The sequence below is a fragment of the Ornithodoros turicata genome, chromosome 5 (genome assembly GCF_037126465.1).
Source record: "Ornithodoros turicata isolate Travis chromosome 5, ASM3712646v1, whole genome shotgun sequence".
NCBI classification, from domain to species: domain Eukaryota; kingdom Metazoa; phylum Arthropoda; class Arachnida; order Ixodida; family Argasidae; genus Ornithodoros; species Ornithodoros turicata.
In genome coordinates this window covers 44,949,430-44,976,814 of record NC_088205.1, presented here as the reverse complement: position 1 = coordinate 44,976,814, position 27,385 = coordinate 44,949,430, and the positions used below count along the sequence as shown (strand labels likewise).

The following is a 27,385-nucleotide window of genomic DNA, read 5'->3' as shown; positions in this document are numbered from 1 at the left end:
TTACACCACCATTTCGGTGCCTGCACTCGTTATCCACTCACGGCGGCTCGTCTGTGTACCAGCTTCTACGTTGACGATCTGGCGGTTGGATGCGACAACACGCAAGAGGCCGAGACCTTATACGCGGAAACGTGGGCCATCTTGCAAGAGGCCGGAATGGACATCCGGAAGTGGGCGGCGAACTCAATGACGCTTCAGCGGAAGTTCCTCGAGGACGGAACGGCATATGACGACGTCGGTTGTACGAACACCGTGCTTCGTGTGCTGGGAGTGCCGTGGGATCGTCACGCGGACGCAATCTTGGCGCCAGTCACCGCGGTTCACGCGTTCGCCAAGCTTAACCCACGAACGAGCCCACGAAACGCACGGTGCTCAAGACGTTTTCCAGATTGTACGACCCATTTGGGCTTCTAGCCCCATTCACCGTCACCGCGAAACTGTTGTTTCAAGCAATGTGGAAGGACGCAGTGCCTTGGGACCGACCAATGACTAACACAGCACATCAAGTCTAGAATAAGTGGGTGAACGGCCTGCCCACTCTTTCACTGTTGAACGTGCCCAGATGTACTGCCGGTACCAACGGTAGCGTCCAAGATCTCCAGATCTTTGCCGACGCTAGCCCGAGAGCCTACGGAGCGGCCATCTACATGAGAGCAGACAGGGGCACGGAAGGCATCAGCTGCAATCTGCTTATCTCCAAGGGTCGAATCGCGCCGCTGAAACAGGTAACACTACCGCGCTTAGAGCTCCTCGGCTGCCTTCTCGCTGCACGTCTCTACAGCCGCATCCGCGGCGTCAGGCCCAACGTGGCCTGGAAGGCAACCTTCTGGACGGACTCTCAGATTGCGTGCAGTGGGTCAAGAACACGGCTTCACGGTGCCCGCAGTTTGTAGAAGGACGCGTGCGGGAGATATGGCACCTCACCGATCCTGGTCAGTGGCGTCATTGTGACGGGAAACATAACCCAGCCGACCTGCTCACGAGAGGAATCTCCGCGGACGAGCTCGTCGGCAGCGAGCTGTGGTGGGTTGGACCCCCATGGTTGTCTGGTAGTCTCGACCCGCGTCTCGAACCAACATCGAACCACACCCCATCGTCCTCGCGGACGGAAGAGACGTGCTGTCCAGTCGCGATCCGCCATGGGGACCCCATCCTCCGGTTAGAGGACTACAGTCTACTCATCCGCGCGCTTAGAGTGACAGCATACGTGCTCAGATATGTCAACAACTCGCGGAGACCCGGATCAAGGCTCACCGGGCCCATCTCTGCACAAGGATTGCATTCGGCAGAGCTTCTGTGGGTCCGCCGCACTCAACTAGAACGCTTTGTCGCAGATGTCGTTGACCTTTAGGCGGCGCGACCCATCTCCCGTCCGTCTGCTCTTTTGACGCTGAACCCATACTTGGACGCAAACTCGCTCCTTCGAGTGGGAGGAAGATTGCAGTTCGCCCACGAAGAGGACAGCACCCGGCATCCCGTACTTCTCCCGGCCAAGCACCGTCTCACAGAGTTGCTCGTGCTTGATGTCCACCGGCGTCTCCACCACACCGGAGTGCAAGACACCCTCTGCGAACTGCGCCTGAAGTACTGGATTGTCAAGGGCCGGCAGACTGTTCGCCGCGTGCTCCAAACGTGCCTACAGTGTAGGCGTCGACGGCTGTCCTCACAGACTGCACCTGTTGCTCCTCTCCCGCGTGAAAGAGTTACTCCCACGAACCCATTCGATGTGGTGGGCGTGGACTTCGCGGGCCCTTTGTGCGTGCACGAAGACGGCAAGCAGCGAAAGGCGCACATAGTCCTTTTCACCTGCAGCGTCACACGTGCGGTGCACCTCGAGTTAGCGACCGGAATGTCCACGCAACACTTCCTCAGTGTCTTCCGGCGTTTCACTTCCAGACGCGGCGTACCATCCCTCATGATGTCCGACAATGCCCGCACCTTTCATCAGGTGTCTCGTCTGCTCTCCTCCAATGTACTGAATTTCGCCGCCACCTACCGCACCCAGTGGAAATTCATTGTGGAGAGAGCACCTTGGTGGGGCGGGTGGTGGGAAAGGATGGTCCGCTCCGTCAAGGACGCCCTGAAACGGTGTCTGGGAAGGCAGCGCCTCACCTTCGAAGAACTCACCACCGCCCTCTGCGAAGCTGAGCGCATAGTAAACTGCCGGCCAGTCACTTACGTCACGTCCCAGACCGAAGACCTGAACCCCTTGACACCGGCGGACTTCCTCGTAGGAAAACACCTGACGCTCCTCCCAACGCCGGGCGAAGTCGCCCCGTCACCGAGTGCCAAGGGCCTCCGGCAATATCTGAAGGTCCAAGAGCGGCACCGCTCGCAGTTTTAAAATAGTTGGCGAAAGGAGTATCTCCTTCGGCTAAGATCGGCGCACATGACACGGCTTATGTCGGAATCACAGCTACAAGTCGGTGATGTGGTGGCCATCCATGATAAAGCTCCCCCCCCCCCCCCCGATGTGGAAACTCGGCCGCGTCACAGAAGCAATTCCCGGGCGCGACGGCGTCATTCGTGCCTGCGCGGTCGCGCTCGCCAACATAACTGTCGTCCACCGTCCGGTCCAGTTGCTACACCGCCTACAGGGGGACGTCGAGCGCCCCGCGGCCCGCGGAGGATGTTAAAGAGGACGAGAGGCGGGGCACCCCGCTCGTGTATATGACTCAATAAACGTGCAGTTGTTCTGCAGCCACGGTGACGATAGGCCACGTCTGATTACCCTTAAAGGTACTGTAAAGCAGAAGACAAGCATGAGATGCCGGTCATGTGACTAGAGACTTTGTTGCTTCTAAATACCATATGCGGAACCGTACGACCGGCAACGCGCTATAAGTATTTTGAATTTGCCATGAAAGATGCGGCGTAGTGGAGCGGTGCGACGCCTGTTGTGAAACAACCCCCTGTACAGCGGGCAACACTGAAAATTGGTATTACACACTATTCATCGGAACTTCGTTATTTTGGTAACCATATTATTAGTTTTCCTGTTTACCTATGCATTCTGAAACCCCTGTTAACAGTTTAACCTGTTAGCCCCTGTTTTTGGGAAGTAACCCAGAGCTGGCCGCTGATAGATGGAGGCTCTCCCTACTTCTCTGCTGCGCCTGCGCGCTCCTTCTGTTCGCGGCCTCTTTCGAACGAACGAACTCCCTTTGTGAACCTCTGTGAACAAACAGGTCCCGACGCTGTCTGGCTTCTTGAACGTCTGACACATTTTTTCAACGGCGAGCAGCATTTCATTTCAGTTCGCTTATCCGTTTATCCTCAGATGTGGATCGTTGTGTGGATTGCAGGGGCGGATTTCATGGTGGATTGTGGTGCATTGTTATGTCGGGCCCAGTGTAATACGTATGCAATGTGGTTGCCGCCGTATGTGTCAGGAATACGGATTCATTTCGAATACCTAGTACAGTGTTGCCCGTAATCTTTAATTGTAATTTTCTAATTAATTGTACCGTCGATTGGAATGAAACTTGCGCAGTTTTTGTCCTGGTGACTTGGACTATCGAATAGCCACAGTAAATGACATTTGATCGGTGCTGCTTTACAGTACCTTTAAGTAACAGGAAACAGGGTGAAATCCCCCCCCCCCCCAATGTAAAGTCCTCAATAAACCCCTCCCGATTTTTTTTTTTTTATACGCCGCTGGATATTATACACTGGATTGTAAACTGACATAATGAAAATTTTCCATACATTCATAAGGTGAGCTTGGACAGGCCTTCTTCCTGCAATCGTAGCCGCTGTTCAAGCACTGAAAAACAAGTACGAATGAATCAGTGCGCGTTATGCAGACGTGTTTGGAGCGTTCGCGGAAAAGTTTACTCTGATTTTTTTATGCGCTTAACAACAACTCGATGCATGACGATGGTCTATGTGCTTCTTATCCAGGCTAAATAAATACAATTTCCCTTTCCACCAAAAATAGCACATGTTAGTTTTCATACATTCGCTAAAGTTGTAGCAACAGGCTACATCGCCATCAGCAGGATGATATGCGACCGATGCCTTAGCTAGAAACTAATTTGTGTGTGCCTCTAGAAATGCACAGAGAACCGTGTGCAGCGGAGAAAGAGATTACTCTTACGTAGTAATTGCAACTAGTTACTTTGTTTGGGAAAAGAACTTGTAACAAGTTGCAAATTTTGGTGAAAGCAGCTGCAAATGTAGCTGTCATTCAGGTTGTGCCATGTTTTACGATGCGTTTAAATGACCTGTACGACTTTCTCGTTGTACAGACAACGCTTTTGAAATTCATGTTTGGCCACACTTCCAGCACTATTGTTAAGAAAAGACGGGGGGAATTTATTGGCAGAAAGAAAGAAGAAAAAGGAAAGCAAAAGGAGAACGGTCAGCCAGGTTGCAAGCCGGATTGCTATTTTAAAAAAAAGGCGGACTGAAGCGGCTTTACTGCGTAGGTGCAACCAAGCACGTGATGTAATTACCGCTGTGCAGCACAAGTGATGAAATAATGCTGCATTTACTCGGCTTTCACTCAAATGCAAAATTGTTCTCCTTGCATAACAAAATAGTCTACGACCCTTTTCCTTTGATCCGGCTCCACCAGATCGCTGTGTCTTCCACTTTTCCAACTTGCATCGTGTGTATCCTGTAACATTATTCTCAGGAAACTATTGAAACGTTTTTGGGCCCTTAGAATAATTTGGCCGGAAACGAATCTCCCGCTCTTTGTCACGTGAACAGAGCAGAGCTACACAGTCGCACATTTGTTCAGGGTCACACTTTCACACGTAACACACCGGAACACATTAAGCCAGTTACACCGTAAAGCATAAGCTGATATGTAATGGAAGAATGTAATGTAAAGAAAGAATGTAACCATAATAATAATAATAATTTTGACTAGAATTGGGAAATATAAATTAGCTAATACGTACTGTGCAGGTATTACCAGAAATTGGAGAACCTGCGTAATTAAAAGAAATATCATTATGGAACAGAGAAACAATAGTCACGTTTTATATGGTGCGCTATATCATGGGTTATCACAAGGGCAGAGCGAGGAAAATGTATATTGGATAAGATTGCGTACAAAAAGAGGGAGAACAATGGATATGGGGCATCCCACTTGTATAATCCGATACGGGGAATACTTGTCCAACATCGCTATACGCGTGTACTAACGAAGTACAGGACAACGATGTCGAGAAGAGAAACACATCCCGTTGCAGTATGATTAGATGCGTTGTCTTATAACTCAAGTTGGAGCGAATGGGCGACATATATTAAAGAGATAATTATAAATATAAATTAATCAACTTTGGCTACCTAAGAATGGGTACACGTCATTGCAAGACTTCTGGAAAGTACAGACAGTTCAGAAAGTGCAGGTTACAGGAGCAATGAGGTAACATTTAAAAGGGTCTGACAACCTGTTTCATTCGTCAAGCTGCCAATCAGGAGCCATCATGCAAAATAGCTTCAATGCGTGGTGTATGGCCACCAGGCAATCACATTTACAAAAAAAAGCAAAGAAAAACAGAGGAAGAAGAGGCTCGGAGAAAGCAGCCGCGAACGGCTGGCTCATCGGCTCCCGTGACGTCGATAGGTCCCGTGACGTCGATAGGTCCCACGTGCTCTTCCTATTTATTTCTTTCTTCTCATCTCATGAACTCTCTCTACCAGCTTGAGCCCAGGCCATCTAGATAGAGAAAACCTGCTTACACGTCGACGTGACGTAACAACTAAGATTCAACCAATCAGAATCGTGTTTTCAACGGCCGTAGCCAATCACGAACATGCGTTTAGCTGTCGTAGCCATGGAGACGAGCCACCGTCAGCCGCATGGGTAGCCACTGCCGTCTGCTAGTTGTGAACGGTCCCGCGTACTAAATGGTGAAAAGAACATAGTGCAAAAGGCCCCCATATTTTTCTCAAAATTGATTTTCGTGTTCACCTTTTAGTCTAGAGGTTCAAATTTGCGAAGTTCTGCAATCACTTGCGAGTTTTTGAATTCGTGGAATTGCGAATCGCGGTAGCAAACGAATCCTGACTTTATGTGTCCACGTAGGGAAGGAGGGAGAGAAGCCATTAAGCAGGCCTTCGGTATCTAGGTGGCGTTGCTTGAGCTGCGCCGGCCCCGTCACGAGTCACATGATCGGCCCTGATAGGTGACCTCAGGGCCTCCTCTTTTCTATCGTTCTCCAACACTCTCTTCCCAAGAGTGAAGGATTTTTGTAGGTGCGCGGAATCCTCGCGCGCTCCCTGCAGGTCACCTGAGATCGTCTTTCTGTGGCAGGAGAGCATTTTTATTTGTTGCAGAACATGCTGCAGCCAAACATGTCCTGCCCTCCGCGCATCTTTGCGACTGATTTGGCGCGCTGTTGAATACCCGAAACTCTGACGCCTCAACTTCGGGACTTTTTTTTGGGCAGTTCCCTTTGCAATATCGAGCGGATTTCTTGGTGGTTCTGACTAAGTTTGTTGCAGGCTCTCTAATACTGTAAAAAAACGTGAGGTTGACTTTGGAAATTTTGAAGTTGAATTAAAGAAATTCAATTTATTTTAATTAACATCAAATGAAAACATTTTTGCAAGATGGCAAATTCAGTTGCCACACAAGTGCCGTTTACCCCGTATTTTTCCGTCGCCTCGTTTTTTTATAAAGTCCGAATGACACGTTTTTTGAAGCACCCTGTATGTGCCGTTATCTCAATGCTCCTTTGAAGAGATCTAGCAAGTAAATATTCTGCGACTCTCATCAGGGCGTGGCTCGACGGATGTCCCATTGGTACCTTGATGCTACAAAATAACATGCATGAGCCTCGTATTATCAAGGGTTGCCCAAAGGGACGCCGAAAAGATGAAAATGAGAATCCTTACAGTAATAGACGGGATTGCAGTTGCCAGCGTTCGTTGACGAGAAGTTGTAGTGTGGAACGCATTCCTGGCTCGAACTGCAGTCGGATTTCTGAATGTATCGATAATGAAAATAAATTAGGGAATAAATTCAGCCGAAAATGAGGCAGCAACTTACAGAGGTGCATGTGGTCAAGGCTGATACACCCACCGCTGAATACCATGCAAGAAAGGAGATAATATATAAGCAGTTGAATTGTGAGTTGCTGCGACACACTGACTATACGAAGATGGAAATATTATGACTTTCGCATTGGTCCACCGAAAAGTTGTGCTTATGATTCACAATTCAGCTGTCTACCAATTGTAGACCCCGTCTCCACGGTTTTTGCATGACCTCGTGCTCTCCAAGGACAACTTCTAAAAATTACCTGGAGGGCAAACTTGCCAAAAAAAAAAGAAGAACATGAAGAAAACCGGGATGTTGAATACCGGGATATTCTACGAGACGCCGCTCTCACGCACATGTAGGGCAATGTGGGAACACGGTAAGGAATGACCTGCCAGTACTGCGCACATCAGAATTTCTGAATGCGAAACTTTATTCCAAAATACTAAAGTGGTGGGGCCTCACAAAAAAGTATGAAATGAAGCAGGCAAGCTTGATAAAGGGAAGGAATGTGTTATGATCAATTCCGCTGGTCCTATTAATACAGCTAAGTGTAGAACATGTCGGCGGGTGATCGTAGAACGCGGATAAATATTCACTAAAAACACCGGAAATATGCATGCAAATATGCATTAAAGACCGTGAAAATATGCACTAAAAATTCTGAACACATACACTATTTTTTGGGGTCCCCCTGCACTAAAACACCACCAAAAAGTGTGCATTACAAATTTCGTGCGTATTGAAAGGAATAATGACATCAAATTATGCAAAATAGCGTCGTTTTTCCTGCCAGGCGCTGACATAACGAAAGAGGAGATCCCACGTAGCAGGTAGAGGAACTGAATTACTATATCGATTTATTCGACTTGTACTGGCATACATACAGATACGCCGATACTGATGCATTGGTTAACGGACTAGTGGTACTCAAAACTCGCGTTCATCCTTGATAGTCAATCATATCCACCTGGTGTTAAGGAAACTTCTCGAGACGATATAGCACTCAATGTTCTCGGGGGTGAAGCTGTGTCGTCTGTCACTCAGGATTGCCTTATAGTTCGAAAATGACCGCTCAACGTCGCATGTAGCCAGTAGAGCGTGCTTCAACCCTGCCAGAAGGGACGGTGGTATGCAGTCCGGCAAGTTTGCTCCGGGCACAGAGAGCAGGAGAGCGCCCACTTTACTTAATATATTGAAGCCAGTGTTCTCGAGAACGTAGTCCATTTTCTTCTTGATCATCTTACCGGCTGATGTGGGATCCCGCGCAACTTCATCGCCTGCACTATTAACTACACAAAGGGATTCAGTCAATGCCAAGTCCTGCGTCTCCAGCTTGCGAATGGATTGAGCAAGAAAGGCGAAGTACGTTCTCACTACCTGGACATCCTAGCCAGCTTTCGTCAGCCAGTCCTTCAGCACTGTTTGCGCTGCTGCCACACTTTCCTCGGGACCGAACATGCTGACGACCCGTTGTATGACGTCTAAGAGGGCACCGTAGAACTCCGCTGCTTCGAGTCAGATCCCCCATCGAGTAACTATGGCCTCTGGTGGCAAAGGAACATCGGGCATATCTTTCTTGTATATCGCCCTTAGCGCTGGTGCTTTCAGGAAGACATTCTTTACGGCAGATATCGTGTCGATGGCCAATGGGTACGAGTTTTGCACCTCTTCTGCGACACGATTTAATCCATGAACAAGGCGCGCAACGTGCAGAAGGTTTCATATAAAACACTTGCAGTGCTTCCGCTGTTTTTACCATGTAGGTGCGGCATCTGTGTAGAGTATGCTTAAACTGTCCTCCTTTCCTTGTGGCCAGAGAAGCCTCAGATATTCGTTCACAAATCTGACCACTGTATAGCGTGGTTTGCTTTCTCAAGAGTGCGGCAAGAGAGGTTATGTCTTCGATACACGATTTATGTCTAGCCGCCCTACAGTGAGATTTCCCATGCGCCTGCCGCGGACATCGGTTGTTATAGCACCGGTCCATATAGCCCCGTCACCAATGGTGTCCCGTATTTCGTTAAACGGATTCTCGTATATCAGTAGGAAATATTTTTGCGAAGCGTTGACTCATTTGGCAATTTCCTACCTGTGTAAATCTCCAAGGACCTTTGTAGTCGTGGATGATCAAGCTTACACCATGGGACGTTAGCGGCAACGAGCGTTTCACACAGGTGCTTGTACACACTTTCGCGTTTCACACAGGTGCTTGTGTCACATCAGCGCGCTAGGCAGCAGGGGTTTGACATTGGCAGTTTCCTTCGTATTTTGCGATACGTGGTAAAGAGTCTTCGTGTGCTGATTCAGTTGGAACTTCTTTTTGCAGAAACCTGGCCAAAGCAGAGCAAAAGTATGGTACCCTTCATTTCCTTCCTCTTATCATTCCCACACAGAAACAGCAGCAACATTTTCAGAATGACTAGCTCATGTCATGCATATCCCCTTCTAACACCACGCGAGGGGACAGTTGTTTTCCTTCTACATACTGTTTTTTTTTATTTTATTTTATTTACAACGGAGCTACCTTCACTATACCATCAACTATTTACCACTTCTCCGTGAGGCATTCTAGAGCAGGAAGTTAAAATCAACATGTATCAAACATTGATGAAAAAAAGCTTTACCCAACATTTAACCCCACGTCTAATTTTCACAACATGCAACGCTGCTCACAAGTGTGTGAAACAGCTTACCTTTTTATTGCAAGCCTTGCAACATATTCTCTTTCCGTCTGTAAAGAAACCTGGATTCTCCCGAACCCATCTTGTGAGCTGGGTTCGCATCTTGTAGCAGTGGAAGGCTTCGCTTTCGGCATCACAATGCGATTCGAATTCAGAGGCGAGCAGTGTACGTTTTTCTTCGATGCAAACGATGACAAAGCAACGCGTCCCTACCGCCGGTAGTGAACGCGCAGCGATAGACGCTCTGGCGCGAATCGAGAGGAGCGTGGCTTCAATAACGAAGAGAGGTATTCCCCGGCATTTGTGTGGATTGAAACTACAGTGTATTCTTTGAACCTTCAGGTCGTAGCACCGAACTGTACTGGAAAAACAGATGGGAAAAAAAGCATGTCAGCTGAAATATCTGTCATAAACTCCACCGTACTGGCGGCTCAACCTCAGGGATCACTCTGGTTTACACTTCGCAAAATAAACTTCGAGAATAAACTCCTCAAAATAAATCACGAGAAAATCCACGGTGTAAAGAAAAAGCCGTAAAAATTAACTTTTGAGATGCAAACGCTTCAGATTCAAACTTTGAAAATAAATCGTCTCTGATTTGTCGACAGGCACGACAGCCTCAGAGGAGCGCAGGCTTTTGGCTCCCGTGTCTCAAAATAGTACCCCGCAGGGTGCGGCTGTTTGCGGTGGGCTGGGAACGAGAGTACGGAGCCTGGACGAATCGTTTACTGTATTTTTCGTCGGCTATCAGGATTCTGTTGACACTGCAGTTAATGCTTTGTTCTGCTGCTCGCTTGTCAAATTTGAGTATGTCGAACTCTGAATTCGTGTCGTGTCACCAAATGAGTTCCCGCTGTTGGTTCCAGCTATGGTGGATACCTGCTATATTATGAACATTGTCGCGAACATCGCCATTCTCCTGTAGGGCTGCCTGGGTTGTGAAATCGTAGAGTTCAAAAGCGACGATCGACGAAAAAGCCAGATACCGATACCGCGTGGGTGTGTTGTGTTTGTCCGTCTGTGTGTTTGTGTGTGTTCCAGCGTCAGAACCGTTGAATCGTGAAATCAGAACCCGCCTGTGGTTTTCCTTGTGAGCCTGCGTACTGATAAATGCAGGCAACAGGTACTGGACAGACTCTCGAAATGACGTTCTGCAAATCAGCTCCATATGAATGTGAAGAAACTGCTTGTTTGTTTGCAAGTAAAAACTATTTTCTCTCGGATGAATGACTTAAGTCAGCAGAGGTGCCTTCATTTTTTGTAACCAGCATACGGTAATCTCAAAGTGTAACGAAATAAGATTCTAATTCCAGGAACGTCCACATTGATTCGCGCACCTTCCTAGACAACGATTTGCCATACAAAAGCTGCAGGAGATGTATCTAGACATAATACTTCGAGCACTTTGTTTTCACTGGTCTTTAAATAGCCTGGAACCTAAGAATGCCATTTTCAAGGTCTTAAAAACCATGAAATTTTCTCACAGCAATTTTTGCATCTTTTTTATTCGCGTGGATATACAGTGCAAGTTCTAGTTATCAAATGTCGGAGCTGATGAAAACCAAGAGCAATATGTAACTAAAATCAGAAGTGTGAGAAATGAACGGCACCCTCTGTTGTATTTGTTTGTCTTGCTTTCCCTCCTATGATCTTCACATTCAGAAATCCCCAAGTACGTTTATTAACAGGTCACTCTTTATGCTAAGCACCCACGCAAAGAGGAGGTCTAAAATTTATGGTATTTCAATGTATACAATGGTACCCTTGCACCTATTTTTACAGCTTATAAATATTGTGCTGAAATATGAAATCGCTATAAAACTTGCATCCTCTGCGACATTACATTAAATGTGCTGGTTGTAGTTCTGCAGCAATGTTTCTCCCTCACGTCGAAGTGAAAAGGCAAAAAGAAAGCTCCGAGACTTACTCTCATACAACCATTATTTCGGGGCCATGCCCTAACACTAAATGGTCACGAGCGTGCTTTCGAAAACTATAGCGGCGCATAGGGAAACAGACGTTGCATTTGCACCGGCCTTCTATTTCTAATAATTAAACGGGACCAAATTACTACATCCACTTCGGATGTAGAACATGTAGTCATCCCATATAACTGCAAAAATAAGATTTCTTGAAGAATAAAAAAAAAATCAGTCCATGGACACGCTATATGCACCGCACCTGCTAGAAATTAACCAGTGGTTGCTGAAAATACACTGGTATTTGTGTTTTATGTAATGTATGGCCCACATTTCCGTTTTGACCAGCTATGCTAGTGTGAGAGCTCCTATGCCAGACTAGCTAATTCCTCCTTTTTGTCCCCCATGCAGTTACATACATGTTACATTACAAGGAAGCTAACTGGCACTAACAGATCCAAACAGGTGACTTAACATGAACCCAATCACATAGCAGAGTGAATAACAACCACCTTTATCGACTTAGTTTGCTTGGTCGATGGCGACTGAAGGTGGCATATTTCTTTCCTCACAATTGTTTTTGTTGGTTTGTTCCAGCTAAAAGCAGAAGCCATACACTGAGCAGCAGGGCGTAATAAAACCCTCTATAAGCATCACTTTACCTCTTTGGCATTGGCAAGCATGGCTTTGACACAAATGCTTTGTGCCGTGATAAAGGGTACTATGACTGTGTTCGCAGTACCATCTAAAAAATTGGCACCTAGATTGCAGCCCCCTATTACGTGCAGATATTCTGATGCCTGCAGAGCTGTAAGCTGTTCCTCCTGGTGAAAGAAAGCTTGAAGAATGCATACGTTGTGGCTCACTGCCAAAGAGATACAGTTGCAGAAGAAATTACTGGACATAAAGCACAGTGAGGCATGCTCCACCCAGGCCACAAGGAGGTACTATTACTTTCAGCCACCTTCTGTTAATGCAGCAAAAACACCTATTTCCACTGAAAGAAAGACTGTGTTTTTTTTTCTGTTGTGGTTGAAGGGCACACGAGATCATAATAAATTGTTTCCAAAAGCTGTTATCTCGCATTCTGGCATGATCTGAGCCAATATGGTCAGCTGAGGCAATAAGATCTACAGAAAACACATGCCAGTAGATTCTGAACATGCTATAGGAGAGGGTCTGTCCTTGAAATGATAAGATATGTTCACTTTCCAGATGACTTCAGGTACGTGAAAACAACCATAAATGTTGACAAAGCTGTTACGAAACAGCGACTGCAACTAATCTGTAGAACTGGGCAGAACAGTAGAGAGCAAAATTTGTTCAAAGTCTGCAACAGCGTCATACAGATGGGATATGAATGAGCTGACGAAACATTTTTCTTGCGTAAGAACAAATACACCAGTAGGTTCCCAAAATGGAAAAGCGGAGTGTCGATTTTCGCAGGAGACAGCCACAAAGGCACCTTCTTTTTTTGTTTTTGCTTCCTAGATGACTTCAACTGACGAACAAGCTGCAGCAGATTATGGTGACAATTTTTTTAAGAAAAATAAACCTGTAGATCCATGACTTGAAAACCCAAGACGAGGTAGGGACGATAACAGACAAACACAAAAACGGTCTCAAGCTCAGCTCGCTCGCTACCTAACTTTCCTTTCGCTATCATTAAGCCTGTAGATTTTCAATATGTTATAGGAGAGGACTGGTTATACAAATAAGGGAAGATTTCTTTTAGACAACCTATATGTGAATATACCATCTGAAAAAAAAAAGTAATTTGTTTCAAGTGCTTGATATTCTCGAACGCTTGGTTAAACAATGAATATAGATCAGCTTGATATTTTTATGTGAAGCTAATCCCCATGCAGCAGTTTACAAGCATACATAATCTGGGGCTCCTTTAAGAATGCTAATTTGTCAGAAATTTATCGTAAATTTGACCCAAAATGTGCTTCGTTCTTGAGTTCTCAGAACGTCACCCGATTTATATTCGTTCTACATGCCCTTTGGGATGGCAGACCCGTGCTTCCCCTCTAACACCAGGCAAGGAAAGCGCACAAGTGATGTATATGTAGATGTCAGAAGGAAGCTCGTAAGGGACAACTTCACATCTCGAACACAGTTTAATGTGCCCCCATCGTTCAAGAAAACAAAATGATGATTTACATTCTACATGTGCATCGTCACACAATTTTTTTCAGTGATATTTAAAAGAGTCAAGCTACAGCTCTTGCTGGTTTTGGCTGGAATAGCCCAGATTGACAGTTACACACGCAGATGTATGTCAACATTGGAAAGATGAAAGAAAAAAGGTATTTTAAAATGCCTCACTATACCTCACTCAATTTACTACTTTTCATAGCTTACACCTTGGGAGGTGTTCTTTATCCTAAAATCGTTTTACTGCCAAGATCCACAAGAATGACCGTCATCACATTAACAAGTTTCAACTGTATACCAAGTAATAACAAACATGTGCATACTTTTTCTGCAATCACGATGTGAATTCCATCGTTGAGTTGCAGGCTTCAGTGAAAAATCACTGCTAGTGGTGTCACTGCTGAGTGAATGCGTCACTGCTAGTGACGCAACATGTGATGCCAGTGGCTTTATCCCCATTTCATGTTGTTCCATCAGCAGTTAGCATCAGAATCAATGAGCTTGCATGATGCACTTATGAAGGGTAATTTCATGTGTGCCGATAAACATACTGCAGTGCTAATTTAAAATGTAGTTTGTGGCTGTGGAGCACGCTCATATTCAGTATGCCATGTGAACTAGGGGAGCATTTTCTGCATAAACATTAAATGAGTGAAGACCCCAAAAAATGTAAGCATTGTTTACGTGCGTTTGACAACCTGCATTTTTATTACTGAGAGGCTCTCTTCGTAGCAAGAGGGCAAGGGTTCTGGCAATGTGGCACATGTTCATAAAATGTAGAACCAGAGACACAGAAAAAAATTTACATCATTACATGATCTGAATCATCTCATTGTGTCCGTGTTTCTCTGTCTCCTGCTCTCCATTTGTTAATCTTTTTGTGTATTTGCTAGATTTTAGCCCAACAGCAAGGGTCAGCAATTAGAGAACATCCAGAACATGCAGGGCATACATTTCCTCATTCTCCGCATTCCTCATACAGATAACGTTGAAGAAGTAACCATGCGAAGAAACAATACAACAGTGAAGCTGGCTTCAGTACACAACAATATGTCACATGTAACAATAATGCCACGTATCATCTCTGAAGCGACCACACGGAACAGCAACAACAGTCGGCGAGGCGTCGAACGACGGGCCGAAATCCACGACAGACAGCGCCGATTAGCGAGCGATGCTTCCAGAAGCATCTGTTCCTTCGCTCGCATAAATCTCATGGACGTATCGATGACCTGGGAGAAGCTTCTCTACTTCCTCTCCTTCACCGACGCGCGCTTTCTACAATGTTCGCCGCTGTGTATAAAAGCTTGTGAGCCCCCAGCCGGAGCATTCTTTACATTGGTTGTGTGTGAGAGCTACCGCTCTTGTGTGTTAAGCGGCTAAGCAGCTTCAATAAAACGTTCGCCGATTATGCGCCGTCTCGCTCGTCTGTTTTCATCCGTGACAACACATAATATACCTCAGTGTTTCCCAAACCACGTGTCAGGACCCCCATTGAGGCCGCGATATCCCAGCGGGGCCCTAAGAGAAAGCAGATGAAGTGAGCGCAATATGCGACAAAACCAAGGAAACTATCTCGCTACAACTGCATTATATTGAAGTTGTTTTACAAAGATGCAAGTTAAGTTAAGTGCGCAATCAGTCGGGAAACAATCTAACTCACAGCAATGCTTTCAATCAAGTGTGTCGCAGTAATCCTCACTGTATCATGATGAGACCCTGCACCGACATCAGACTTTACTTGCGCGCAGTAGTACAGGGTGGGTGCAGATAAAGTAGCCCCACATTTTCGTACATAGCGCGTTCCTGCATACTGTACGAACTTCCGGCGGCGCAGGACGGTGCATTTATGCGGTGCAAATCGAGAAAAATATCGTGGTAACCAAACTCTGCGCAATAAAATCGTTAGCAACGTGAAACTTCGCTCCGTGTATTTCCAATGGGACATTGCAGCGCAGCACAGTTGCATAGCCCTACCGCTGGGGGTGCCACCTACACAAACAATACGAGACCTGGTACGCCTGGCGGTAGCTAGACGCAACTGTGCCTTGACCGTCATTTTGACTTATGCATAGGAAAATCGGGATGCACGGAGAGCAACCTTTGCGTGGATAACTTTTGCTACGTGGAGTTGGGTTACCACGATTTTTTTGTGCGTTTGTACCGGATAAGTACCATCCGGCGCCACCGGAAGTTCATGCGGTAAGCAGGGAACGCCATACCACGACCTACTACTATACTAGAGACCTGGACATCCGCAAAGCTCCCAGCGCTGGGGTAGTAGTTCTGGCAATCGCAGCTTGACTATGGGATTTGGCGCTAGCTCGCACTATTCGTTATCACGTAACTTGCCGAAACCGCGGTAATGTATGGTGTACTGTGTTGACAACGACGAAGCAGTAAAAGAGAGTATAGCGCGTGCTTAGCAACAGCTTGGTAGCACGAAAGACGGAGGCAAGAGTGACAGCGTCATTCCCTCTCCCCAGTAATGCTATGTGGCAAAAAAGTGACCACTAGCGTAACTATTCCATGACCCTGCTCTCCCATAGGCGATTGCCAGTTGTCCAGGTCTCTAGTATAGAGCAGGTCATGCGCCATACGTGCAAAAATATGGGGCTACTTTATCTGCACCCACCCTGTATAATATTCATGTTACTGTATATGTATCAGGTCAGTGTTCAAGCTTCCTAAACAAGAGTGCGCGCACACACATACACAGACGGTGATCTCAGTTGTCTCGCGACGTAAACTCCCAATTATTAACACACATGCACAGACGGAGAAAGACATCGGCTGTCGCAGACACAGCCATCCTAAAAGCTATGCCCATCTTCGTCGATGCACCTACAAATCCACAGGAAGACTGCCGAAGCTCCCCCACTCGTATTACGTACCTGTACCTTGAACTGCAAACAGTTTGGTGCACACTCCACAAAACGAGAACAGCTGATTGCTGATTTTATGTGCGCGGCCATGCCAGCCGAGAAGGACAGTTCAACGTTCAACAGAGGGACAATTTTAGCTGAGTTCGAAGGTGGCGCTAGTCGTCGGTGCAACAATTTCCAGAGTGAACCGACCTCGATCAGCTCAGATAGCTCAACACTTTTCCATTCTTTTTCTTTTAGTATTACGCATTATTATTTTTGTTTCATTTCCAATTCTAATTCCAATTCCAGCTCAACGGCTCAACCGCTCAGCGCGCTGACTCTAGTGCAACGTATAGTCAATAAACAGCAGGTATAAAAACAGCGGTTCAATTTCACAGCGTGTAGCAAAGGAACGGAGAACTCTCGCTTCCCTAAGGAGAAGAGTACTTTAAGTATATTCGTGTTTCATGATTCCTTTTTCCTCTCTCTACGTTCCAGAAACATACGGTTTCTGAGCCAAGACAATATAGTTGCGAGCGCAGTTGACATACAGAAGTACATACCGTGAAGACCACCACCCAAACGGTGGTTGCCACGGTTTCGGTTTTGGCCCATTTGCATTTCAAAATTCAGGGATGGATATTTTAATATACGTACGTGCTTCAAAATTTTTAAACGTAGTGTGGATTTTAACTATAGGACAGTCTCCCATATCGGTATCTGGCTTTTGTTCAAGACGTCCTAATTAAAGAGTTAATTAATGAGTTTAATTAATTAGTCATCCTTATTAGTCATTATAGCCTTTCAGCTTGGCATCAAAAGTAGCGTTGACAAGGAATTTGGTTTACATAGAGAAGAACGTGCTTTGTGTATTTTTTGTGTATTATTATAGATTTAAGACCTGATCTGCATGTGATCGTGGTCTGTCATGGCTTTTAAACGCTTTGGGCATTTTTTTTAATATTTTGCACCCCATGTTCTAGTCGGTGCTGTACAGATATTCATTTTTTTATTTCTGTTTTCAAGAGTAGATGAAGAATTGCTTTGCCATTTTGTAGTGAGTATTACATCGAAAAAGGTATCTTCAAGGTACGGATACTAAGCAATTTGAATTCCATTTGTTGAGGACGTACCGGTTACATCTTTGGTGGAAGCATTTGATTACACTCTATTCACCTTGTATTCCTACATAATTTTTCCTCTGGGATTGCCACTTATTTTCAAGGCCTAAACAACAGCATAATATTACCATGGTGCCCCTCCAAAAGCTGTTAGACTTGCTAGCCATAACATTATAGCGGTCACTAAAAATGATAAAATGATTTCAAATAATAAATTACGTGATTGACAATTATGTACTGCTTCTGTGGTTTAACCTCAATCTTTTGTTTTCTTAACTCGAGAGCAAAAGCTGACTGACTGAACCTATACGTTGCGCATGTCGGAGCACATGAAAGGGACCGAAAAGTAAAAAAATAACCCCCATATTTTTGTCCAGTGTCGTGCACAACATCGTTGTTTGGTAAGACACAGAAAGCATTACTTCTCAATTCGGCATATTTTTTACGTATAAATATTTTGAAGATCGCCGGAACATGGACGGTGCTGCCAGCGAACGGCGAAAAAGAGCAACTTGGGTTTCGGGTCCAGGGCTCCCAGGGATTGGTCAACCCTTCCCACGTGACAGTTAATTTTGTAGAGAACAAAGTTGACGCACATTATCTTACAGCTAAACGCCATTTTAAAAATGACGCTCACTTCCATAGCTTTTACGTTAATAAAGCATTCAGCTACTTCGCCGCTACGAGCTACGATCCGCCGCGCCATCTGCAAGGCCATCTGTGTTATCGCGTTTATTGTTTACGTCGTGGGTGGTCATGTTGGTCGCGCGAAGCAGAAACCAGAAAGTATAAGTGAATGACATGTTCGTGGCTGTTGTGTCAATTATTCGAGAGACCTACATATACCTGGTGTAGTTTTGGTGTTGGGGGATGCAAAAATCATGTTCGTTCACCATCTGCGGCGGGCGTTTTCTACCACAAGATTCAACAGGAGAGTGCGCGAAAACGAATGTGGTTCGAAACACTCCGTTATTAGATGCAGCAGTCTTGTCGTGTATGCTGAGCTCATTTTGCTGCAGATGACTACGAATATCCCGTAGAAGGCGAATTGCGAAGACGCAACGAAGCACACTGATGCTCAGTACCCAGTGATTTTGGTTCACCGAGGTGACGAGTTCAACACAACGTCTTAGGTACGTACAGGCGTCACACATGTATAAATTATAATATATCGATGACATATTCCATTTAACTTATGTCATCCTACCTGTCCCGTACTCAACATTGTCAACATCAACAAATTTAATTTTAGGGGCTTTCCAGTGTTGAAGTAGAGCAAGAGTGCTTCGTGTGTGTGTGATCCAGGCACTCAAGTTGACATGACAGAAATAGCTGAAAGCAGGTATGCACTAGATTTGTTACGTGTTTCAGACTTTGTGACATTTTTTGGAGTCTTTGAACAGGTGCAGAACATTAGTATGACGTCAACAATAGGAGAATAAACCGATGAGTACTACTAGCTTGTTTGAAGGGTACAAGAATACTTCCTGTTGAGGTGTAGTTATGACTTTATGACTAAGGAACGCTAATTAATTTTCTAGTGATGCATCCTCTACACTTGAATGCCCAATGAAACAACGAACGTTCATTGTCTTTGAAGCCTCACTACTGGAATTGTTCAATGTGTGTCAGAGTTCCAGTGAGCCATGCAAGGTTACCACATCATATTGGTCCTAAAGTTGCAGAGTTCCCCTATCTCGGACGCAACTGTCATTTCTTTTTATTACTGTTCCGATCCTACCTTCTCAGAGATTAGTGTGGTTCTTCATACACTGCATGGGCACTGCCTTTCTCTACTCATGCTTTCGGTTTCTTGTTCTGTTGAATAAATCTTCACTTGAGTTTGCAACCACCACGCTGTCTACTGTGTTTGCCCCTCATCTATATTGATGTGCTGTAACGGTATAGCACATCAACGTACCAACAACTACCAAAAAACCTTGCCTAGTCCTACTTTTGGATGGAAACTACACGATGTGGAAACATCCACATATATAAAGTTTTAGTTGACGGAGATTTGCTGTTTTTGTACAACCTTCATTGTAAATTTCTTTTGTCTCACTTAGCATGCCTGAAGAAATGTTCTCATCTTTATCAAGATGACAGGTCATTGTTTGATCTGCAGCATTATTGTTCCTGTAATCTTTTCACGAAGAGAGAATACAAAAGTGAACAAATGGTAAAATATAATTAGCTTGTTAAATTCAAAAGCAAAAGACAAAACTGTTTATATGTTGCAGGTTTTACAACTCTAACAAGTACGGCAAAACATCAGAGGCCAGGAAGTCCTACTCTGTTGCCGAAATTCCTAGACAATAAAAAGAAAGATATAGTGTGAGTTGTGACAAAACGTTGCTTCTGCTCTTATATTATATTTCAATCAAATGTTACGATGCATTTGTAGCTGAAGCCAGTTTCAATTTGTAGGGCTGTCAAAAGTACTTTACAGAAGTACGAGTACATCTCAATTACAGTAACAGAGCACTTATACATAAATTATTTAGACATTTTGGAGTACTATGCACACCAATTGTGCATGGTTAACTTTGAACCCAGATCAAGGGTTAATAGTAATTGAAGTCAGCCTTCAAGTCCTTCTTTACAAATGTGAGTTGGTGACGTGATAATGAATCAGTTACAAGTACTCCGTTTAGCAAAACAGAGTTAATTGAGTGCTAAATCTCAATCTTGGTTCAAATATTAATTGACATTTGGAAACGTGGTTACTAAGAAGTATACTAAAAGGTTATGAACACAGTTCAGCTGAATGACACTGATGAAAATTATTTTACTTACTCCTCACATATACAATTGAGACATGAGTATAACCTACAAATACATCTATGCCCACAGGTTACTTAACCCTCCAGGAACAAACTAGGAATTATAACATGGTGCGACAGCAAAGGAAAAGCAATGAGAAAAAACTTGCAGCAAGCACGAAATGAAAATATGCTGACATCGACATTTCTACAAGTCTGCGCACTGATGGGAAAGCATCCCTAATTGCATGCATCACGCAGATCGAGATCCAGTGGAGTACTTTCTATTGTATTTTCTCTGAGCACCCCATATCCTTCTTGTGAATGGAAGACAGGTGGTATAACGGAATTTCCTGCAGAAATAGGGGTTTTCCGTCCAGTTTGCCGTTCAAGTAGGGCGTGAAGACAACACGGCGCTGCCGTGTCTGTTGCCATGCTCGTCGGTTTCTCGGATGTATGTAAAAGACACTTGCAGTACTTCGGTGTCAAGGCACAGTATTTCCAGATGTTCGTTAGTTCTGATGCAATTGTCTGTCTGCCTTCCACACGCATTCTCTACCTCCCGGCAGCAAAAGCCGTAGTATTCATCCGTAGTATCTGTCGGTTTGCATTTCACACATGAACACCTGCACGACGAAAAACAGCGCTTGTTTCGGCTTGCACAAGTGCTTCTCCCTGATACATGGAAATTTCACAAAGCAGTCCATGTTCACGGCACGGTGAGCTACTGCTGAGGACGAATGTGACTCGAACTAATCTCTGGACGAGGAATCTCCTGCTGCGAAGAACACACTTTCCAGCACGCTAACGCACGAACCACAGTTGTGTGTGAGCGACAGTTCTCGAATGCGGAATTCCAGCGCACTCATGTTCAAGAGGCTCGACATTCTCGACGTAGAAATTGGTCACAAATCCCCACTGCCATTTTCGTTTTCGCCGGATTAGCGCCCGGAAGTGCGCGTATTACATGCGTCCTCGACAGATGGCGCGGGGTCATGCAATTGTTGACAGACTGCCCGGTTTCCTACTAGGTCCCTGGACATGCAATTATGGAAAATTCGATTACAGAAAAACTACAGCGATTTCAGCGGAGTTCTTTGATATTTGAACTTTTGAAGGTTCAAGCTTTTCGCTGAACATAAAGTTTCGATAGGTTTATATTCACTTTTCGGTCCCTTTAAACGTGTTACTTTTGTTACTCAATTGATTTTTTTATAGGGTTTCCTTTACTGCGGACCACATTATTTTTGACATAGTTCATCACAATGAATCACTCACAGGATGGCCATAATGTGATAAAACGGCTTATTCCATGCTTGAAGTGTTTTGTTCCATTTAAGCAAACTTGAAGGGCCACGGGAAGGTGCACAGTTTTTATCGAAACGAGAACAAAGGTACGGGGTATGGTAACTTGGTAACTTTTTGAAATACAAGGGGAATAACGTCTAATCAATGCTTACACCAAAGCTGTAACCAGCATCGCCTCAACAAATGGAATTGAAATTGCATAACATCCGTACCTTGAAGATACCCTCTTCGAGATAATACTCACTACAAAATGAAACAGCAATTCTTCATCTAATATTGAAAAAAGAAACTAAAAAAGGAATATCTGTATAGCACCGACTAGAACATGGGGCGCAAAATATTAAAAAGAAAATGCCCCAAAAGTTTAAAAGCCACGACAGACCACGATCAATGCAGGTCAGATCTTAAATCTATAATAGTACACAAAAATACATAAAGCACGTTCTTCTCCACGTAAACAAAATTCCTTGACAACACAACTGTTGATGCCAAGCAGCCCTCTTCCCGATGTTTTATTACGATATGTCGACATCGTGACAGCCATTCCCGGGACCATTTTTCCCAGAACCGAGTTGCAGTGATCCCCCGCCCCCGCCTCTGTAACGCTTTGCACCGAAATGTCCGTGCACCGAAACGTCCGTGCACCGAAATGTCCGTGCACCGAAACGTCCGTGCACCGAAACGTCCGTGCACCGGAACGTCCGTGTGTGTGTGCCCTGATACATATACAATAATATAAATGTTATACTACTGTGCGCAAGTGACGTATGCTGTAGCTTCGACGGTCTCTTTATGATACAGTAAGAAATAATGCGACGTACCTGACGGAAAGCACGTTAGCTCGGTTCCCGAGTGTTTGTGCGCTGAACTGAGCTATTATTTTTGTAAAACAACTTCAATATATTGCAGTTGTAGCGAGGTAGTTCCCTTGGTTTTGTCGCATATTGTGGTCTCTTCATCTGCTTTCTCTTTTCGCCAAGTGGTGTAAACCTCGCTTTGACTATTGCGGCCTCCCTAAGGCTCATGTGTCAGTTTTGGAAACACTAAGGTATACTAATATTGTTATACAGAGGCGGAGAGTTTTCATTTTCCCGGGGGGGGGGGGGGGGCAAGGGCGCACCGCGAAGTAAGTGCTCTGGCGGGGGGGGAGGATATGTTTATTAAGCAAAAAAAAGAAATGAAAAGTAAGCCAGATAGATGGGGATGTCGGCTTGTTATTCAAAAAAAAAAGTGATAGGGGAAGACAAAAAAGGCAAAGAAAAAAGAAAGCGAAATAAAACAAAAAGAAAGAAAAATGAAGAACACAAAACTAAAGCTGAAGAATCACACACTCTGGCGGGATCCTATGATGTATGCAGAACTGGTATAGAAATAAGAGGAAGGAAGAACAGAAAAAAAAAGCATAGAGAACGTAAACGGTGAACACGTGCACAACTCAAGGCATTACGCCTTTGCAAACTGAGTTCAAAAGGAACAAAATGCATTGAATCCTCGGTGTTTGACCCGAAATGCGCGCAATATAATGAATATGGTCAATGAAATGAGCAGCGGGAGTTGAACCGGCTCCCAACGGATATGCGTTCCAAAGACTGACAGCTGCTGGTGCCTTTTCGACTGCTTCGTTTCACTGATCTGATTGCTTTGGGCGAAATTCAGGCTATGTGTTGTGTCATCCTCTATGTTTCTTCGCCTCACCTTCTACTGTGATAATGAGTATGGTGGGCGGATACATATTTATAAATTGCAAGATGCATTTTTGGGGTTGGTGCCTCTTCGCTCTTTTGACCCGGGCGCGCCGAGCCCCAAAGGTTGGTGTCAGTCTCTTAGCGGGACTTCCCGGGGGAGGTGGCGCCCCCCCTAGTTCATGTTCCGGGGGGCAAGGGCCCCTGCGCCCCCCCCCCCCGCAGTCGGCGCCTATGTTGTTATATGTGACACATTGTAGTATACTGCAGCCAGCTTCTCCGTTTGACTGATAATTTGCACGGTTACTACTTTAGTATTATTTGAATAACTTTTATCTGATACTGTACCATTAAATAGGATAGGAATCCGTTATGGTTTCGAATTATTTTTCCTTTGCGATGTTCCCACACTAATCTTGGTGACAAGTTCTCCCTCATTAAATTCCTTTTGAGTTGCATTTCACACTGCTTACAGCATAATGTGACAATGAGAAAATTTATGCTTCACATGTTCTCAGCATCTTCTATAGCAACTGCTCTTGAGCTAAATATCCAGAAACTACACATGAAAAAAAAAGTAGAACAGACGACACAGAAAAACGGACACGACAACATGATTGGGAGTGTGTTAACTGTAAATTTGTGTGTGTGTGTGTGTGTGTCTCTGGTACTGCATTTTTGTGAACGTGTGCCATGCTGCCGGCACCCTTGCCCTCTTGTCACAAAAAGAGCATCAGACATAAAAATGCAGGTTGTGAGAGGCACATAAACACAGCTTACATTGCTAACCTGTCTACCACAAGACATGTGAAAGGATTGCCAAATTAAAATTCAATAATGCAAAAATGAGGCTGAAATACATAGCTCCAATAGAAGGGAGAGTAAACATTGGAATAACAGGTAAATAACAGGTAACAGGTAAAGCACTGAAGTGTTGGCATTCTTCTGATGTGTATGATATACTTCCCCATTTAACCCAGGACATATATGTTGTCAAACATTGTAACTTCTTGCATTCAACATCAAGGTGCTATACCTATTCCATGTAAGCGACTCGTCTTTTCACCGACATATGGCACACTATTTTGGCACAAAGATTCGATACCTCTGCTTATTGGATATATCAAGCAAATACTGAGCCAAAATTGTGTTACCTACATGACATGCTGGATCTGCTGAGATATGTTACGGGAGAGAAAGACTCGGGCCCTATTCCGAGCTACCGATTGCGCGTGACCGACGCTATCGGTAGGCGAGGATCGCTCGCTCTCGATCGACCTTGCGGGAACGACACATGCAACTTTTGATATTCCGATCGCGCGGCATGCTTGAATCGCGAGGTGCACCGCACGAGCAAGCGAGTTGTTTGCAACCGATGGCGCGTGATGTGTGATGTCACGTAACGACGGCACCGCGCATTTGGTATTTCATTGTTTCATTGTTTCATTGTGAACGACGCTATCGGCTGAGTGTCGGTGCACGAGCGACTGCTCGGACCCAGTCGTTTGACCTGTCGATTAGCCGAGAGCATTCAACGGAGATGGCTGCAAGTTACTTCGCGTGGCTACCATCGAGGCCAACGCGGTCGGAACCTATGTACAGGTCGGCCTGCCTTCATCGCTCTGTGAGGCAGAAGCGGCCTCGGGCGGTGCCATATAAATGACCGTTGATGCGGACTCCGAGGCCGGCGGTGCCCATATCCCGAGTCTCCTGTATCCCGGTCATCGCCACTTACACTATCACAGCTAGGCGAGCCGCTCCTCCAGCTCAGAGAGCGATTCTTTCGGAGGAGGACCCCCTCCCGTCCCACGCGTGTGGTGTGAGATTCGAGCTGCCTTGGCTTGTGGCGCTTTCCCAGTCGGTCCACGTCTAAAAGTTCCCATTGAACACAACTTCAATCAAGCAGTGGGATATTGCAGTCGTCACTGCTGCAGCGAATTTTGAAATTTTTGGTGGTGTTTCGTATCTGGTACTAATTTACGCACCTTTCTCCACCCCTCGACGGGTTTCACTGCACCAGCGCTGGCGTTCAAACGTGCAGCCAACTCGCACCACACCCTATTTCTGCCTTGTGATGTGTAGCCAGCGGACAGCCCACCCGTAAAGAGATTACGGTGCTCCCCCACATAGTCGAGCATAATGTGAAACTGGTCCGAGGTGGGATGTGAAGCACGTACCGGTGAATCCATCGCAGATAGAGGAAATTATGCGAAAACAAAAGAAGCACATCTTTTTTTTTTTTGCGTAGTCTTTTATTGCCTATATTTGCTTTTATTTCAAATGCACAAAGTGATATTTGCGAACGCGCTCGTGCAATCGCTTTGTCGTCGTCGCCTGGGATGCGCGTGACAGTGACGTTGAACACGTCGACGGGCTGAACGACTGTAAATTATCCAAGCGCGCGATCGTTAGACGTAACCCGAAATACCAAACGTGGCATGTATCGTTCTCGCCGCCTCGATCGCTTCGCCTACCTTCGCCGTCGGTGGTCCGGACCTACATGTGTAGGTGCTCAACGGATTGGGAAGTTGTCAGTGGTTCCTTTACCCTTGCCTTTCGCACCTCCGACTGCTTTTCACTGCATGTATTCACTGTCAGCCGTGGAAAAATGTGCTAGAGCGGGAAGCCGCTATAGAATGTAGCCAAAAAAAAAAAAAAGAAGAAGAAGAAGAAAGCATTACACTCGTTGCTAGCTTATGAGGGTCGGAACCTGCCTGGCGGCAGTCGTCTTCTGGTGGTTGGTTTTAAAAGTTGCTCATTTTCAAGTTCCCTCCTGCTGAGCTCTCCTCGCTGCTCAAACGACAGGATCGTTCACGCGCGGCTCGTCTGGAAACACCATACCAATTCTCAAATTCCAAATACAAAATTCTCGGAAATGCAAATGAAACTGCGGAAATGCAAAGCCGCAAGCACTGTTGCATGGCTATGTTCAAAATGGGCAATGATGCGTTTCACTTTCCGTACCGCGGACTGACTACGCTCAATGAGTCGTTTGCAGTGTTTATGATTGATGTAGCACATGGCAACTACAGATAAACTTTGCAGATGTGCAATGATTTCTTTTGTGAACAAGAAAAACCTCAATATTTTCCCTTGTAATTTTGGTCCTACTATTAATTGGGTTTAGGGTTTCTGGTATTTAGGTGTGCAGCTCTCTTCCGATCTTTAGTGGTAATCACACATTTGTTACGTGTCTTCTAAGGCTCGTAAAAAAATGTCTTCTTTAAGTGCACACGAAAGCTACCTTTCGCAGACACTACGCTGCTGGCATACTAAACCCTTGTACAAAGTGCCTTGGAAAGGGTTTGGAAATGGTTCAGTTGAAGGCTGTTAGGTTTATCACTAAACAGTATGCTGAGGATCAGCTTAGAGGATTCATACTTTGTCCTCCCAGGATCCTCTTCACTAGGCTGTGCACATCATCTGAATATTGTGCCCTCTGTTCAGATATCAACGTTTTTAAGTACAGCTTTTTGCCTTCTACGATTGCCAAACAGAATGGTACTGGTAGTGAAAGCAGGGAACATACTTTGAACAAATCTTTGCAGACTGCTTGCTGCTGCCATAGCGATGATAATGGCTGCAGTATGTATAAAAAGGTTTGTAAAAGGCTGAACAAGCAACACATATTGTCGTATTGTGGTTTGGGCATGGTGAATGGGCGCTAAATAAGTACTGTTTCCCAAATTGTGGGCTGAATCTCCCCCAGGACAGCTGCAGAAGTAGCACAGGAAACACAGAGAGCTTAAGAAAATGGACATAACTGCACAGAGGTATGTGGACTTTACAACATGCTGCATCAATAGGTCTCTTCTGGTTTGTAAACAAATGACATCATACTGTTCAACAGCGCCATGCACCAATTTGGTACAGTTGAGCTAC

General features: G+C 45.3%; 1 protein-coding gene across 1 annotated transcript in view; it reads right to left on the bottom strand.

The window, feature by feature from the left end:
* LOC135395710 (uncharacterized) overlaps positions 1-27,385 on the bottom strand; it is a 49,092-nt gene that overhangs the window by 6,486 nt on the left and 15,221 nt on the right. Inside the window, exons 2-5 of the mRNA XM_064626803.1 lie at positions 7,010-7,044; positions 6,856-6,943; positions 4,911-4,939; positions 3,709-3,766 (exon numbers count right to left, since the gene is read on the bottom strand). Of these exons, the coding sequence (XP_064482873.1) occupies positions 3,709-3,766; positions 4,911-4,939; positions 6,856-6,943; positions 7,010-7,044 (210 nt within the window). The remainder of the gene's footprint in view (positions 1-3,708; positions 3,767-4,910; positions 4,940-6,855; positions 6,944-7,009; positions 7,045-27,385) is intronic.